This window comes from Podarcis vaucheri (genome assembly GCF_965113315.1).
Source record: "Podarcis vaucheri genome assembly, chromosome: Z".
NCBI classification, from domain to species: Eukaryota; Metazoa; Chordata; class Lepidosauria; order Squamata; family Lacertidae; genus Podarcis; species Podarcis vaucheri.
The window spans coordinates 42,684,054-42,701,102 of NC_138758.1; the positions used below are offsets into that span (position 1 = coordinate 42,684,054).

General features: G+C 48.6%; 1 protein-coding gene across 1 annotated transcript; it reads right to left on the bottom strand.

Annotated features, from left to right (window-relative positions):
• Positions 1–685: 685 nt before the first annotated feature.
• Positions 686–16,097, bottom strand: LOC309523523 (uncharacterized protein). The gene is made up of 7 exons (XM_082207368.1): positions 15,940–16,097; positions 12,559–12,783; positions 8,475–8,568; positions 5,564–5,673; positions 3,854–3,924; positions 2,479–2,608; positions 686–1,564 (listed from the first exon to the last, which is right to left on the bottom strand). Exons 2-7 carry the CDS (start codon positions 12,765–12,767, stop codon positions 994–996), a joined length of 1,185 nt encoding a protein of 394 aa, XP_082063494.1. The 5' UTR covers positions 12,768–12,783; positions 15,940–16,097; the 3' UTR covers positions 686–993.
• Positions 16,098–17,049: the final 952 nt, after the last annotated feature.

Sequence of the window (17,049 nt, forward strand, 5' to 3'; positions counted from 1 at the left end):
CTTGAAAATACCTCGGGTATCAAAGTCAACGGCAAAGAAGTGCATCTTCAGTGAGAAGTGCATGTAAGCATCTTCCTGGAAGCAGGGCAGGAAGGCAGTTTAATGTGCCAAAGTCATAACCCACAAGCTTTGAAGTAGCCCTAGGTGAGTTGGTGGTACTGGCAAGGAAGCACAAAAAGCAACACCAGTGCCAGTGTTCCATGCACCCCTCTCAATTGGAACCATAGTTCTTAATTCTCTCCCCGTGGTCCTTGAACAGACAAATGATCCTCTGCCAAGTATTCTAAACTAAGCTGCAAAGAATTAACTCCTAGTCGTACAAGCCAATATAGGATGCAGCTATAGCATCCTTGGCAGATGACTGTCCAGCTTTAGTTTAAGTATCTCTAGTTCTCAAGGCAGGCAGCTCCACTGTCAAACAGCTTGTGGTACTAGGAAGTCCCTCCTGATGTTCCGCCTTGCTATTTCTACCCATTTCCTTCTTATTAGGTGGACCAGTATTCTGGTCCCTTGGGTCTGCAGATATTCCTGGGCTACGACTCCCATAATCTCTGGCCAGCTTAGCCCTAAAGCCAGGGTTAGGGTTAGGGTTGTAGTCCAGGAACATCCAGTGATCCAAGGTTGAAGACCACTGAGCTAGACTCCTTGCTTTCATTCTCAAATATATACATATATTTTAAAATAGTTTTGTAAAATAAGATTTTATTGTTGCTGCTATTGTCAAGCCTAGGGTAGGGTATATTTTTAAAAAATTGCCCCAACGTTGTCCTTGTTCAGCTAGATCTGACAGTGAAATTGGGATTCCTGCATCCAAAGTCCATCCAAAGTCAATCCCTGGGGGCTTGCACCTCCAGCTCCTCATGACTTTAAAAGAGTTTATCTGCCCCTTTCCCTCACGGGTGTGGGGTGCAAGCATTCCAGCCACATTCTCCCTCACTGCAGGCTGGTAAATGGTTACATGCCGGGGGGGGGGGAACCTGGGCACCCATGGTGTCAGTTGCCTTCGCTGGAGGAGTCCTGGCTGATATATGGGATGACAATGGCGCTCCGGGCATGAGTGATAGCGGCTCTCCTGCTCGCGCCAAGGCCCGGCTGGATTCCAGTGGTGTCCCCTTCTCCAAAAGTCTCACCATTCCATTTCTCTCTGCTGCTGAAGAGCTGGGTCAGATAAAAGCCTTCATAGCAATCCTTTGCCGACACGGGTCTCAGCATTGGGGGGCTCCCTGGACACGTGTGGGACTCAGTAGGCGCATTCCTAGCACCTCCTTGTATGAACCAGTCTGGGTCATACCCCATATCTCCACTCCATCCTTCTTTGCCCCCTTTCCTTGCAGGGTACCCATGGAAGACGTCTGCTGGGGGCACTGCTTTTTCAGGAGCTGGCTGTTGCTCTGCTGGGCTTGCAGGGTTTTCTTCAGGGAACGCCTCTGCCTTTTTGTTGACAAGCACCAATTTATTGATTTTGTACGTCAGGCTGGCAAGTCCATGCGGTAGGGTGTTCAGGGGCATGCTTCTCAGAAACTCACCGCCAATCAGGCATTTGGCATCAGTGCTTGCTTTCCCCCTAGGTGTAGAGGAAGAAGCAAGGGGGTGTGGGGACCACAGAGAGACAGTTGCACTAATTCTTTTTCGTGAACTGCCTGCTGAATTTGGGCCCAGGATAAGTAGCCAGAATGCCTTCTTCCCATCAGTGGGGACTGGTCCATTAGGGCAAATAGGGCACTGACCCCCAGCAAGCTCAGTCTGCCAAACCAACCCCAACTTGACCAAATACTTGCAGATCCAGGGTGCGTGTTGGATTCCTCCTCCTTAGTGTCAGTGTTGCTCTTGTAAAATTCAGCAGGGAGGAGGATGGGGCAAAGCTAGAAATAGTGAGCTCAGCCTATCATTGGTTCTGGCGCCACCTACTGTTGGGCTCCCCATCTTCCACCCTACCAGTTTCAACAGCTACCAGCCACCACTGCCTCCTGTACAAACCAACTTCTGTTTTTAGGAAGAAGGATTGCTGTCACTAAGCAGCAATGCCCCCACATGCCGCTTTTCTAAGCTGCTGCTCCAGACGACTTACAATCCAAAATTCAGCAGAGGAAGGGGCTGGAAATGGAAGCAGGGCCAACTGAGGAAATGAACATGCCTTTATTCCAGTACTAACATTGCATAGGCTTTGGGACATAGGAAGCTGCCTTTAAATGCATCAGATAATCTAGCTCACTGTCTACACTAGCTGGCAGCTAGCTGGTTTCAGACCAGAGCCATTCCCAGTCCTCCCTGGAGATGCTGGGGATTGAATGAACCTGGGACCTTCTGCATGCAAGGCAAATGTTCTACCACCAAGCTGAAGCCCTTACTTAGCCACAGGTACATAGAAAGCTGCCTTATACCGAGCCAGACCTTTGGTCCATTTAGTTCAGAATTGCCTACACTGACATGCAGAAGCTCCCCAGGGTTTCAGGTTATGGGAACTAATTCGAACTGTACCTTTGAGCTTTCTTTGTCTCCTGTTGGCACTGAGGGTTCTGGATCAATGGCTTATGTCTTGCATTTGTTGTAGAGAGGGTACAAGGCTGTTGGTTTTCATTTTTGCCAGTGCAATAGTAAACGGACTTTCCTGCAGAGGAAAGACAAATTTAAAAAACATAACGGGCGCCATACTCAAAGGGTAACAGTCTTGACAGCAAGGCAGACTTTGAGACTCTCTGGACTTAGTAGTCTTACAGAGCAGAGAGGTAGATGTGAATGTCCTGTCGATCCAAGGATCTGAACAGGGTGGTGTTTTTAAAATATATATATAACAATCTTTATTGGTTTTTACATATACAGTAACATATACATATATACCATAATACACACTCGTCACAAATATCCGGGCGCATATTAACATAGATTATTCCTATTAATCTATACAGATAATCCAAATATCCAGCATATAAAGTCCTGAGAACAGCACGAAAGTTGTTTTATCCATTACAAATTGTTCTTCCCAGGGGGAAATACAGTTCAAGCCATATTACTCAGGATAGCCATATCTGCAAAGATACTTTGGAGAGTATCTTGAAGACCAGTTTCGTTTGCATAGTGAATAAATGGCCATCATATTGTGTATCATTTGTCCATTGCCCCCCTGTTCTGTTTTATCACTTCTAAGTTGTGAGTTGTTTTCTCAGCAACAGCCAATCACCATTTTTAATATACTAAGTCCAGGGACAGTCTTTGTAAAGCATTCCAGTTTCAGCTATAGATAGCCAATGGGTTTACTTTTTGTTTTGTTTTAAGGGAGCCCTAATTATTAGGTCCAGTCGTGACCGACTCTGGGGTTGTGCGCTCATCTCACTTTATTGGTCGAGGGAGCCAGCGTTTGTCCGCAGACAGCTTCCGGGTCATGTGGCCAGCATGACTAAGCTGCTTCTGGCAAACCAGAGCAGCGCAGGGAAACGCCGTTTACCTTCCCGCCGGAGTGGTACCTATATATCTACTTGCACTTTGACGTGCTTTTGAACTGCTAGGCTGGCAGGAGAAGGGACCGAGCAATGGGAGCTCACCCCGTCGCAGGGATTCGAACCGCGGACCTTCTGATCGGCAAGTCCTAGGCTCTGTGGCTTAACCCACAGCGCCACCTGCATCCCTATCAGCAAGAATAGGGTTGCCATATATCAAACAATCCAGAGAGAATCCAGACAGAAAAGTTGATGAGCTTGGGGCAGGGGAGACAAAGCTGTCGATCTTTAAAGTTGCTGATTTCCCCAGACATTTTACCAATTCCTGCCCAGACACTGCTGCCTACTTCAGTATTCCGGATATGTCCAGGGAATCCCAGACATACCTGGGTATATAAACTGGATATACCTGGATTTACCTGGATATATAAACTGGTATTCAGAGACTGCCTGATATTGCCTCTTCTCCACAGCGCTGGGTTGTTTCAACCTTTTTGTCCAGACAGCATGGGAGACAAAGGTATTGAATTGAATGTAGGAAGGGAAGCATTAAATTACATTGAAAGACTTGTCATTCAAGTTGAGCCCACCTATTCATTCTTGATGTTGACCATATGGGCTCATCCACAACTCAGCTTGTCCCACTGCTTTGCTCCAGGAAAACCTTTGGTTTACTTCTGAAGTGGACCAAATGGCAGTCGGGTTTCCCATGGTTTGCTGCTTATTCCAATTCAGCAATAAAGAGTGGGTTTTCCAGGGCAAAGCTGTGGGGCAAATGCAAAACTGCTTGGACCTGTGCCTAGAAAGCATGTGGCAAGCGGAAAACCACTCAGCCCTGTGCTTTCTAGGCACGGGACAAGGTGAAGTGTGGATGAGCCCTTGCAATCATACTACGTGTTAAATGTGCGAGAGAGCTATTTCTGGCTGGTGATGTCAAAAGCACTTCTGTAAAGCAAATCCTGTTGTGCACAGGCACAGTGAGTTAGATGCTCATGGAGTCCTTAAGTACAGGCTCTAGGAGACCGTCTTGCTGCAGGCTTGTGTTAAGAGCCCTGACAGGGAGCTGCATATAACACCCTCAATAATCTCCCTATGTTATCAGCAGCTTCATGGAGTGTTAATCTGTCGGTCATGGTTCAACAGACAATGTGTGGTTTTAGAAGTGAGTTAAATGTGATCTATAATCAGATATCCCAGTGTGCTTTTAGAATCTTAAAAGCACCAGTGGAGGCCTCTGATGTTGATGAAAACTGTAGCACAAGAGGAGGGTGGTGTGTAACCTTGGTGTTTTCCTTCTCAAAACACCCACCCCCAAAGTTGCTGTTAGCCCTGGGGTGTGGAGCAAAAGGAGACAGGTACAATATTTAACCTACAGGCAGTGGCATAGCGTGGGGGGTGCAGGGGGGCGGCGGCCGAACCGGGCACAACATCTGGGGGTTAGGGTTAGGGGGGGCAAATCCACGGGTTAGGGGGCGCAAATTACTTGCCTTGCCCCGGGTGCTGACAACCCACGCTACGCCACTGCCTACAGGGTCCTTCCTCACAGCAACACACTGTGGGCAAAGTCACCTAGAAACAGACACACATTTTGCACAACAGCAGCTAATTAAAGTTTGAAATGTCCTTAAGCTTTTAAGGATGACTTTTAAAAGTTCTATAGGACATTGTGAAATTTAGTTTGCTGCTGTGACAAGAGTACAGGCACCTCTCTCACAATTCTGGGCTCTGAAAGGGGACACCATTCCCATCCTGGGTATGCAGGGTTGCAATTTTAAATTAATATTAAAATTGATTTTTGGATCATGAAATCTCAGAATGGCATTGAGAATAGGGAGATGTTGTCAGGTAACTTCTATCCAAGGGCTACAGCTCAGTGGTAAAACACTCACTTTGCAAACAGAAGGTCCCATGTTCAGGCACCGGCATCTCTAAGTAGTGTTGGGAAAGACCCCCATTTGAAACCCCAGAGAGCTGCTGCCAGTCAGTATAGTCAGTATTGAACTGGATGGACCAATGGTCTGACTCAGTACAAGGCAGCTTTTTATGTACCTGTGCTAAGGACGATGGGGGTAACAGTTTCCAGAGAGCACCACACATTTATTCAAAACACAGTCTTCTTGTTGCATTACCTTGGGTTTTCTCTTATGCTGACAACATTTTTTCGTTTTTCAGAACTCTCCACCCTTTTGCTGGGCACATCTTTCTCCTTAGCTTTCACCCCAGGAATGTTTAACTGTCCCTGTGTTTGCAAAGGAAAGGAAGACATGAGGAGGAGCACGACAGCACATCTGGATCACAAATCTAAACCAGCTTCAAGCCTGATTGGCTGCTATGGCTCTGTGCACCTGGCTTAGGCATGCTGAAGGTTTTCAGCAGACATCTAAAACAATGTAGTCAAGGCACCTGCCTGGCGTCAATAGGCAGGTGTTCCAGAGCACTGGTGTTGCCACACTTAGTATTACTGTATATTGTTTTTCCTGTGACTTAGACTTGTTAATGCTTGTTACTCAAAGGTTGCCAACTGACTTAGTTTTAAAACATAAATATAAATGCATTATACCATACAAGCAGAATGAAACAACCCCCATTATAGTCACTAATCTGGAATAGGATGGATTATGTACAAAACAAAGCAAAGTTTGTTTGTTTGTTTGTTTTTGTTTGATGGTGAAATCGTTAAGAAGAGCCTTGCTGGATCTAATCCAGCATCGTCAAGGCCAGCCCACCTATGAGGCAAGGGGAGGTGACTGCCTCAGGCAGCAGGATCCACAGGGGCAACAGATCCTGATGCAGATGGTTGTTCTCCACTTGTTCCCAGTATAGATCTTCACTCACCCCTTCTTCCCTTGCGGAGAAGGAGACACCATTTTGCGGCTCGCCTAAAGGGCCAAAATGTCTTGGGCTGGTCCTGAACTTCCTGTTCTTACAGTGGCCAATCAGATGCATCTGGGAAGCCCACAAACAAAACCTGAGTGCAACAGCACCCCCCCCCCCGCAATTCCCAGCAACTGGTATTGAGAAGCAATACTGCCTCTGACAGGGAAGCAAGAAGATAGCCATCGTGGTGTAGCCATTGATAGCCTTCACCTCTGTGAATGATCCTCTTTTAAAGCCCTCCGAAGGGAAAGTACATTAATACATACATAAATCAGACATACTGTATTTTTCAGTGTATACGACGCCCCCCATATATAAGACGGCCCCTATTTTTTGAGCCCAAAATTAAGAAATAAATAATAGCAACATTCTGTGTATAAGACGACCCCCAATTTTAAACTAAAAAATAAATAAATGTGGGGGGGGATATAGTCTTATGCACGGGAAAATACAGTAATTTTATTTTCCTTCTGCCTTTCTATAGTTAAAGCCATGCTCAAGGCGGCTTATAACATGCAGGGGGATGGCGGCGGGGAACTTAATTACAAAAAGAAGTCATAAACAATAAATAAAACAACATCAAAAAATGCACAACCAAATGGTACAATGTCCACATATGATAAGATATAAAAGAATAGTATCAATAACAGCAGCAACCCCCCCCCAAAACAATACCATACCCAGATACATTCATCAGATGAAGATAGGAACATTTCTCACTGCTCCCAGCTGACCCTCTTTGACCCCCATTTTTTTGTCCCCCACACCTGCAGAGCATTTCCACCACCACTACACCAATGGGACACAGCACACACACCCTCCACTATCCTAAAAAAAAAACCCCTTAATCCTGATTTTATTTTATTCTTTGGTAAAATAAATAAATAAATGATTTAAATAATAACAATAATAATTTATTAATTTATTATAATAATTTAATAATAATTTATTATTTATACCCAGCCCATCTGGCTGGGTTTCCCCAGCCACTCTGGGCGGCTTCCAACAAAGTATTAAAATACAGTGGTCTGTTAAACATTAAAAGCTTCCCTAAACAGGACTGCCTTCAGATGTCTTCTAAAAGTCTGGTAGTTGTTCTCCTCTTTGACATCTGAAGGGAGGGTGTTCCACAGGGCGGGTGCCACTACCGAGAAGGCCCTCTGCCTGATTCCCTGTAACGTGGCTTCTCGCAGTGAGGGAACCGCCAGAAGGCCCTCAGCACTGGACCTCAGCGTCCGGGCAGAATGATGGGGGTGGAGACGCTCCTTCAGGTATACTGGACCGAGGCCATTTAGGGCTTTAAAGGTCAGCACCAACACTTCAGATTGTGCTCAGAAACGTACTGGGAGCCAATGTAGGTCTTTCAAGACCAGTGTTATGTGGTCTCAGCGGTCGGTCCCAGTCACCAGTCTAGCTGCCGCATTCTGGATTAAATGCAGTTTCCGGGTCACCTTCAAAGGTAGCCCCACATAGAGCACATTGCAGTAGTCCAAGTGGGAGATAACTAGAGCATGCACCACTCTGGTGAGGCAGTCTGTGGGCAGATAGGGTCTCAGCCTGCGTACCAGAAGGAGCTGATAAACAGCTGCCCTGAACACAGAATTGACCTGTGCCTCCATGGACAGCTGTGAATCCAAAATGACTCCCAGGCTGCACACCTGGTCCTTCAGCGGCACAGTTACCCTATTCAGGGAGTCCTCCACACCTGCCCACCCACTGTCTCCCAGAAACAGTACTTCTGTCTTGTCAGGATTCAACCTCAATCTCTTGGCTGCCATCCATCCTCCAACCACCTCCAGACGGTTGAAGAAAAAGAATCCTTGCCCTCTGCTCCACTCCTCTTTCTTCCTGCCCAGGGCAGTCCTGTCCTCTGCCTGCCCCTCAGAGCCGGCTTGGCACATGGGGCTGGGCCTCAGCAGTGGCAGCCTCTCCTCCTCCTTGCTCACCCCCCAGCAGCTGCTACAAGCTGCCCAAGGGAGGAGTATGGCAAGCGCGACCGTAGAAAGGCCACAGAGAGGCCACAGGATGCTCCCTCACTGTCACAGCTAGGGACAAGCGCTGGCTCATTCTCCTCCTTGGGCTGTGGTGGCGGCAGTACTGGCAGGGAGAAATAGGGACATTCTGGGGTCGAAACTGTAGTCGTAATTCATGTAGTTTGGATACCTTGAATGGAAGGATTTCAACTTTGGGTTCTGGAGTGAAGTTGACTATGGCCCCCTTGAAACAGCTACACCTCTCTTGGCTTTGGAGTGGCAGCCTGTACAAGACAAAAGAGACAAAAAGCATATACCGTATTTTTCGCCCCATAAGACACACTTTTTCCTCTCCAAAAATGAAGAGGAAATCGGGGTGCGTCTTATGGGGCGAATGCCTGCAAGCCTCGCGCGCCCGGCAGGAGGTCCCACCGGGTGCGCGAGGCTTGGGGCGGCAGCCTGTCGCCCGAAGCACGGGGAGCCCTCGGGAGGGCTCCCCCTGCTTCGGGCGAGTGTTTGCAAGCCTCGCGCACCCAGCAGGAGGTCCCACCGGGTGCGCGAGGCTTGGGGCGGCAGCGGACTGCTTGCGCGCACCTAGAAGCTTGGGGCGCGCTGAGCTCAGCACACCCCAAGCTTCTAGGTGCGCGCAAGCAGTCCGCTGCCGCCCCAAGCCTCGCGCACCCGGTGGGCCCTCCTGCCGGGTGCGCGAGGCTTGGGGCGGCAGCGGACTGCTAGCTTCTAGGTGCGCGCAAGCAGTCCGCTGCCGCCCCAAGCCTCGCGCACCCGGTGGGACCTCCTGCCGGGTGCGCGAGGCTTGGGGCGGCAGCGGACTGCTAGCTTCTAGGTGCGCGCAAGCAGTCCGCTGCCGCCCCAAGCCTCGCGCACCCGGTGGGACCTCCTGCCAGGTGCGCGAGGCTTGGGGCGGCAGCGGACTGCTTGCGCGCACCTAGAAGCTTGGGGCGCGCTGAGCTCAGCACGCCCCAAGCTCCTGTTATAGCGCAGCGATCCGCTAGCCCTGGGAGAGCCCCACGGCTCTCCCAGGGCTAGCGGACTGCTTGCCGGCACGCAGAAGCTTGGGGCGCGCTGACCTCAGCTTGCCCCAAGCTTCTGGATTAGCGCAGGGGTCCACTAGCCCTGGGAGAGGCGCCCGGCTCTCCCATGCTAGCGGAGACCTTGCCGGCATGCAGAAGCTTGGGGCGCGCTGAGCTCCGCACGCCCCAAGCTCCTGGTGTAGTGCAGCGCACCTGGGGGGGAAATAAATTTTTTTTCCTTTATTTCCCCCCAAAAAATCTAGGTGCGTCTTATGGGCCGGTGCGTCTTATGGGGCGAAAAATACGGTAAACATCTGCTAGGAATCATCTGTACTCCTGGCATTACAACAGGTACTCTTTTTACCATGCAATCATGATGCCTCTCTCAATACTGTTTATAGCTGCAAATGTTCCAGGACAGACATGCTGCTTTGTTTCCAAGCATGTCCTGTAACTTCCTGCCGAAATTATTGCATTTGTTTTCATACCACAAATGCTCTGGTTCGTTTTATTTTATTTACTTTGCTCAGTTTTTATTGTGCTTATAAGCAACAATAATGCAGTAGCACTGAAGAAGAACAGCTAATAAAGTGGAATGACATGTGGATGGTCCAGTATAAACCCACGACTAATGCACTATTAGTGCACGTGGGTGTTGCTGTGGTCTAAACCACAGAGCCTAGGGCTTGCCGATCAGAAGGTCGGCTGTTCGAATCTTTGTGACAGGGTGAGCTCCTGTTGTTCGGTCCCTGCTCCTGCCAACCTAGCAGTTCGAAAGCACGTCAAAGTGCAAGTAGATAAATAGGTACCACTCTGGCGGGAAGGTAAACGGCGTTTCAATGCGCTGCTCTGGTTTGCCAGAAGCAGCTTCTTCATGCTGGCCACATGACCCGGAAGCTGTCTGCGGAAAAACGCTGGCTCCCTCGGCCAGTAAAGTGAGATGAGCGCCACAACCCCAGAGTCGTCCGCAACTGGACTTAACAGTAAGGGTTCCCTTTACCTTTACCTTTAATGCACTATTATTGTGTCAATGACATGTTGCAGAATACTCCCACAAAAGGCAAAAGCAAAAGCCCTTAGGCCAATGTGCCCTGCATCCAACCTTCCATAATCTCAAAGTGTACCATTATCAAGAGCACCCTTACATGAATTTTAAGGGTTGCCATCCCATCTCGTGCTGGGAATTCTAGTTCTGTGAGAGGGAAACTCTAGCTTCCAGTATTGTTTATGGGAAACTGATGCACTTTAAGTGTGTGTTAAATGTGTTTTATCATGTGCTTTATCAAGCCCCTGACCCAGGATTTGGAACAGATCCATTATCCCAAATTTTGACCTAACTCCCAGGCAGTATGTCATCTGCATTCATTCATTCATTATTTTATTTAATAAGCTTGGTTGGAGGAAAAATATCCTCAATGAGATAAAACGATAACATTTTCATTAAAAGATTTTACAACCACAATTTAAAGCATACAGAAAGTTAAAACGGCAATAAAACAGACTAAAACAAATAAAATTACATGCTAACTTTCTAAACACCTGGGTAAAAAGGTAAAGGTAAAGGGACCCCTGACAGTTAAGTCCAGTTGCGAACGACTCTGGGGTTTCGGCGCTCATCTTGCTTTACTGGCTGAGGGAGCCAGCGTTTGTCTACAGCAGTGTTTCCCAACCTTTTTTGGGCAAAGGCACACTTGTTTGATGAAAAAAATCTCGCGGCACACCACCATTACAGCCCCGTGACGTCAGCGCGCAGCGTCACGCCGGGAGGGACGCACGAAAGTGAAAGTTTTCAATTTTTTTCCCTCCCCCTTGCCGGGGAACCTCCAAGCTTTGGGGGTGGGGGGGGAGGAGGCAGCAAAGCGAGGGACTGAGGGACCCTAACCCTAACCGATCACCTGGGAAAGCATGCAAACGAGGAGCCCCTGTGTCCTGCTCCCGGCAGCGGACGGCACAAAGCGAGGAGGCCTGGACAAGGCAGCACGCTCCCCGCTCTCGCTGCATCGGGGCTTTTCTCCTCCAGGCCGCTTTCAAAGTCCCCTTCTCCGCTCCCAAGAGCCGGAGCCGCTGCTTCCAGGCCCTGTCCGAGCCCCGACTTGTGGCCTCACTTCGAGGAGCGCCTGTTGCTGGGGACGGGGCTGCATCCCCCTCAGCCGCCGCCTCGCTTCCTTCCAGGAGACCCGACGGCTCCCCCTCTCCCGCTCGCCCTCCTGCGCCCGCAGCAGACCGAGACCTCCCCGCCCCCGCCCGGCTCGGCCCTACCTGGGCGCCTCCAAGCCCGGCCGGCTCCGCGTCGCGCTCCACGCTGGGCAGCTGCAGCGGGGGCGCGCGGCGGCCCGGCTGAGCGCGCCCCGGAGCCGCCGCGCCGTCGCTCGCGAGTCCCTCCGAGAGCCCTCGGGACTGACTCCGGAGTCGCGAGGCGGCGCGTCGCCCAGGGAAGGGGCGGCTTCCCACAAGTCCTCCGGGAAGCAAACGCCCTCGCCCGCCTCCCTCCAGGCAACATCTCGCGGCACACCAGGCAACATCTCACGGCACACTTGTGTGCCGCGGAACACCGGTTGGGAAACACTGGTCTACAGACAGTTTTTCTGGGTCATATGGCCAGCATGACTAAGCCGCTTCTAGTGAATGAGAGCAGCGCATTGAAACGCCGTTTCTAAACTTTCTAAACATCTGGGTAAAAGGTAAAGGTAAAGGGACCCCTGACCATTAGATCCAGTCATGGCCGACTCTGGGGTTGTGGTGCTCATCTTGCTTAACTGGCCGAGGGAGCCAGCGTACAGCTATTGTGGCCAGCATGACTAAGCCACTTTCTGGTGAAACCAGAGCAGTGCATGGAAACGCCGTTTACCTTCCCGCTGGAGCGGTACCTATTTATCTACTTGCACTTTGAGGTGCTTTCGAACTGCTTGGTGGGCAGGAGCTGGGACCGAACAACAGGAGCTCACCCCGTCACGGGGATTCGAACCGCCAACCTTCTGATCGGCAAGCCCTAGGCTCTGTGGTTTAGACCACAGTGCCACCCACGTCCCTAAAATATCTTGGTAGGCTTGTCTAAATAAGAATGTCTTCAGCAGGTTCCAAAAAGAATACAGTAAAGGTGCCTGCCTGGTATCAATAGGCAGGGAGTTCCAAAGGGTTGGTGCTGCCACACGATACAATTGAGTTCTTACAGATGCAGTGCAGTTATTAGCCACTTGTGAAGAGTTGTAGATGGGGAGAAGCCAATGAGAGGCGGCCCTTTACCTAAGGGCTGAGCAGCTTCTTCCTTGCACTTTGAGTTTGCTGGTGCGCTTGGTCCTTTGCCGTTGGGAGCCGCAGGATTTTATTCGCCGCCTCCGGATGCGCTTCTTCTTCTTCCGTGGCTGCTTAATGATCTGTGCTGAGCTGGGTTCCACCATGGTGGGCTTGCTTTTTGCCTTCTGGGCAACTTTCGTTAGACTTCCTCCGTACATTTGGGTACCCAGTGACCTGTTTGCAAAGATGGGAGCGATTATGTGAACAGCAGGGAGGGGAGGGGAGGGGAGGGGAGGGAGAAAGAAATGAGCACCTGAGCACAATAGGGCAAGAGGAGGTTCTGGCAAAAGTATGCTTTCTAACAAAGGAATGGGGAGCCTTAGGCTCAGGGAATGAATGAGCGGTCCTCACAACCTCTCTATTGTTGGAAATGCAGCAGCAGGGATCGTTTAGGTTGTAATTTAGGGTATTAATTCTGTTCTCTGTAAACTACTTAAGGAGTGATGGTGGAGGAATGGCTTAGCAGTCAGAACACGTAGCATGATCTCTAGTAAGGTATCATGTGCTCTGATTGGCTGTGTAGTTCTGTGGGAGCTTTCCTTTGCATGTTTGGTTGAATGTCTCCTTGCTATGTAGACGGCCTGGAGTAAGAAAGAGAAAACAGGCTCCCACAACCCTCCTGCAACCATTCAGCAAACTGGTTGTGCTGTCCTGCGATAAGTGTGTGGTCTAGCACTGTGTTTCCAAGCCGGGGACCACATGGCCCCCTAGGGGCCCCCAGGATATTCCAAGGGGACTACAGGTGAAAAATGCATAAATGGGAGGCCACAACATGAGGTTGGGAAAAACTGGTCTAGCTTCTTGGTCTCAGAACTGTGCCCATGACCCAATCAAACAGAAAGGGGGATTGACTTCTTATCTGGGCCAAAATGTTTAATAAATGGAACTTAATTAATTAAAAGCCTTTGTAATCAACTCAGAGGGCATCTCCAAATCAGCAGGCAACATGTTGCTTTTGGGTTGTACTAAGCTGAGTCGGTGATGGTGGTGGTTGGGACTCCTCTAGGGCAGGAGGCCCAATTGACACTGGTCAATCGGACAACATTACTGGATGACATTGGCTGATAGGCAGGGTGGGGCAGGGTTCAATCCTGCTTGGTGCAGCTTCGTCAGTGGATCCCATGAGGGAAATGCACTGGCAAAGCAGAGAGCAGGATTGATGTCTCTGTGCATTAGCAAGGAATGCACCATCAAAGCTGATACCTCTCCATGGGTCAACTTTCACAGATGGGTGGGACTGCCCACCCAATAGCCACCTGATGTCATCATCATGTCAGAGGATGAACAGGTGAGCTGCCCCTGTCCACCTCTCATAGTTGACCCTGTATGGTTTCAAATTGGATGGGGCCCCATGTGTTGAGATTCCTGCACTGCAGAGGGTTGGACTGGATGACCCTCAGGATCCCTTGCAATTCTACCATTCTATGATTCTATTATTCTGTTCCCCACCCCTGAACTAAGTTATACTCAGAGGAGGCAGATTGGGCAGATCTAAGCCATGTCTATTAATTTAATTGGGCGTATTCCAAATGTGACTAACATTGGAAGCAATCCTTTGTTTGCTAATGTTAATTGTTTTTAACACAAGTGTTTCTGAAAACTGCAGATGGAACAGAAGAGATTACCACTCTTCCCTCTCTACAGAGGCATCTGCTGTGACATACATGCACTGTCTAAAAACACAGAAGGTATCATTATTTCTTAACAGTCTTGTCTTGATTCATATGCAAATGAATGCAGATGTAATTGGTTAAAACGGATTAATAAGAGAGAGCCAGTGTGGTGGTTAGAGTGCTGGACTAGGACTAGGGAGACTGGGGTTCAGATCCCCACTCAGCTACAAAACTCACTGGGTGACCTTGGGGCAGCCATTCTCTCCCAGTCTGCCCTAACTCACAGAGTTGTTCTGAGGATATAAGGCAGAAGGGGAGAAGTGTGTAACCAACCACATTGAGCTACTTGCAGAAAAGGTGGGGTATAGATGTAACAATAAAATAACAAGTAATAAAATAAGTTTTCATTAATACAATTTTTTAAATCGTTTTAAAAAACTGGTCTACATTTCTTCTTGTTTCAGTGTTAATTGCTGTATTTTGTTTTTTCAGTTCAAGTGCAGTGCTAGGTTTTATTCTTAACTCCTGTTGTTTAGCTTTTCTAATCATAGTTAGACCGATGTTATGAAATGTTTGTTTCGTGATTGCTGTTGTTTCAAACGAAGTATGTGTTACATGACTGCAAGCTGGTTTTGTGAATGAATGAATGAATGAATGAATGAATGAATGAATGAATGAATTGGTGTTCAGTCATGCTCCTTCTCAGAGTAGACCATTGAAGGTAATAGGCATGAATAGCTTAGGGTGAATAAATTTATTCAGTCTGAGCAGGACTTAGTTGAATACAACCGATAAATAAACCAGCTAAGATTCATTGAGTGACAGTCATTCTTTCTGTCCCTATCTGCTCATTCTAAGATCGCATCCGTTGTGAGGAACAGAATTGGCTGGCTTACCTGAGAAGCAGACACCTGCTCATATGTAGGAAAGGTTGCCGGGAAGGTTGCCAAGGGGCAGCTTAAAGGGGAAAGGTACTTCCAATGGCACCAGAATGATCAGATAGTGGGGTAGAGCTTTCAAACAATGAACATTCTGTCCCCTTGACCTGTCGCATCACAAGACCATCCACCCATCCACCTTCCTACATTTATATCTTACTAATACTGTCCCACACTGATTTCATAAGCCCCCTCCATTAGTTTAGAAAATGAGCCACTCCAATTACCCTTCTCCTGAGAGATGATGTTTGCTTTCTGGCTAAACTGACACAGCAAATGAACCACCCATCCCTATTTTGAAAGAAGAATGAAGAGTTTAAAACCAGATAGTGCCCAAGTGAGGGCGAATGGACATCCAGAAGTAGAAGCAGAAACATTTAAGAATGGTCCTGGAAATAGACTTAGCGGTGCACTCAGGGTTGGACCTTCAGGGCAAACACACAGATGTTCAATTTACTCAAATGATACAGGAGGGTGTGAAGCAGGGGTTGGTAAGGGATGTGGCTCAGGGAGAGTTCTCAGGGCCAGTTAGAGAGGCCTCTGGGCTTCTCCACCCCTGATCTAAAAAGAAGAGGCATCAACAGACCATTGTGATATTTTTATGGTTAACATTTGCCTAACTTCAGTGAAGTACCGTAATCATATTCTGTAAGCTAATGGGATTCCCAAAGGCATCTGTTTGGCCATTATGATAACTGCTGGACTAGATGGGTCATTGGAGTGATCCAGCAGAACACTTCCTATGTTTAACGGAAAATACTGATGCTATCCTTACTCACCTTGGGCAGGTTGCTGCTTTCACTGCCAAGACTGAAGGAGAGACTTAATAACAACAGCAGAATCCATGGGCTGAACTGGGCCATGAGGGGGACCACTTGCACAATGGGAGCAAGGATGCTGCCAGTTATACCTTTCTCAGGTAGCCTGGCAACTGCCTTTGTTGCTATGGGAACCGGATTCTAACTTCCTTCCATGTGGTACTCTGTTTCTCTGTTTATAAACTTTGCTCCTGGATTAGCCCCTTTCCACGCATACGGTTGGGTCCACTTAAATGTCACATACTTGATTGTTTTTTTTAATTTAAAAAAACTTTTCCCTCTCCACACAAAGTGCCCCCCCCCGAAAAAGGAGAAGCAAGAAAAGAAATGAAATATACCACTACCAGCCACAATGGCTACATTCTACCCTTCATAACTGGATGCAGTAGGTCTCTGTTATGTACTGAGTTGCATAGGATCCAAAATGCAGCAGTCTGATTGGTCCTAGAACAATGCAGCAGTCTGATTGGTCCGCAGGAGCCACCCAATCCAGCTCCAGGTGGAAGTGAATCCACAACCTGATTGGCCTACAGGAGAATCCTGGAATTAGCCAATCACGTGCAGCCCATTGTGTAAATAATGTATATAAAGCAGATATTGTGGGGGAACTTCCATTCCTTCTCACCACTATGAGCTGAATAAAGAGCATGAAATCCACTCTCGACTCCAAGTATATTTCAGTCTCTGAATGCCCAATTCCTGGGATTCGCATGTGCGGAGAGTGTTGCTACACTCAGGTCCTGCTTGCAAGTGTTTCCCACTGGGACATCTGGTTGACCACTGTGAGAACAGGAAGCTGGACTAGGTAGGCCTCTGGCTTGAATGTCCAGTAACCCTGTGGGTGGCCTGCTACTAACGGTGAAGAAACACCTGTCTGGGGCCACAGCACATCCATTTTGGTTGAGATATTGACTGAAGTTGCATGAGATCTTGTGGAGCGTGCAATATCTCACACGATTTTGGGCGAGATCTTGAAATTAGCACGGTCTTGCCTGAAATTTGCACCGCTGCTCTACCAGGAGCAGACACAGCAAGGCAAACAGCAGTGGCAGAGCAGGTGGGTGGTGCTGG

Excerpts from the sequence above, each read along its gene's own strand:
- LOC309523523 (XM_082207368.1), bottom strand. The coding sequence starts at position 12,767 with ATGTACGGAGGAAGTCTAACGAAAGTTGCCCAGAAGGCAAAAAGCAAG. Across the intron at positions 5,674-8,474 it reads TTGAAATCCTTCCATTCAAG|GGACAGTTAAACATTCCTGG; the intron begins GTATCCAAACTA and ends TTGCAAACACAG. Across the intron at positions 1,565-2,478 it reads GAGACAAAGAAAGCTCAAAG|GGGGAAAGCAAGCACTGATG; the intron begins GTACAGTTCGAA and ends CTCTACACCTAG.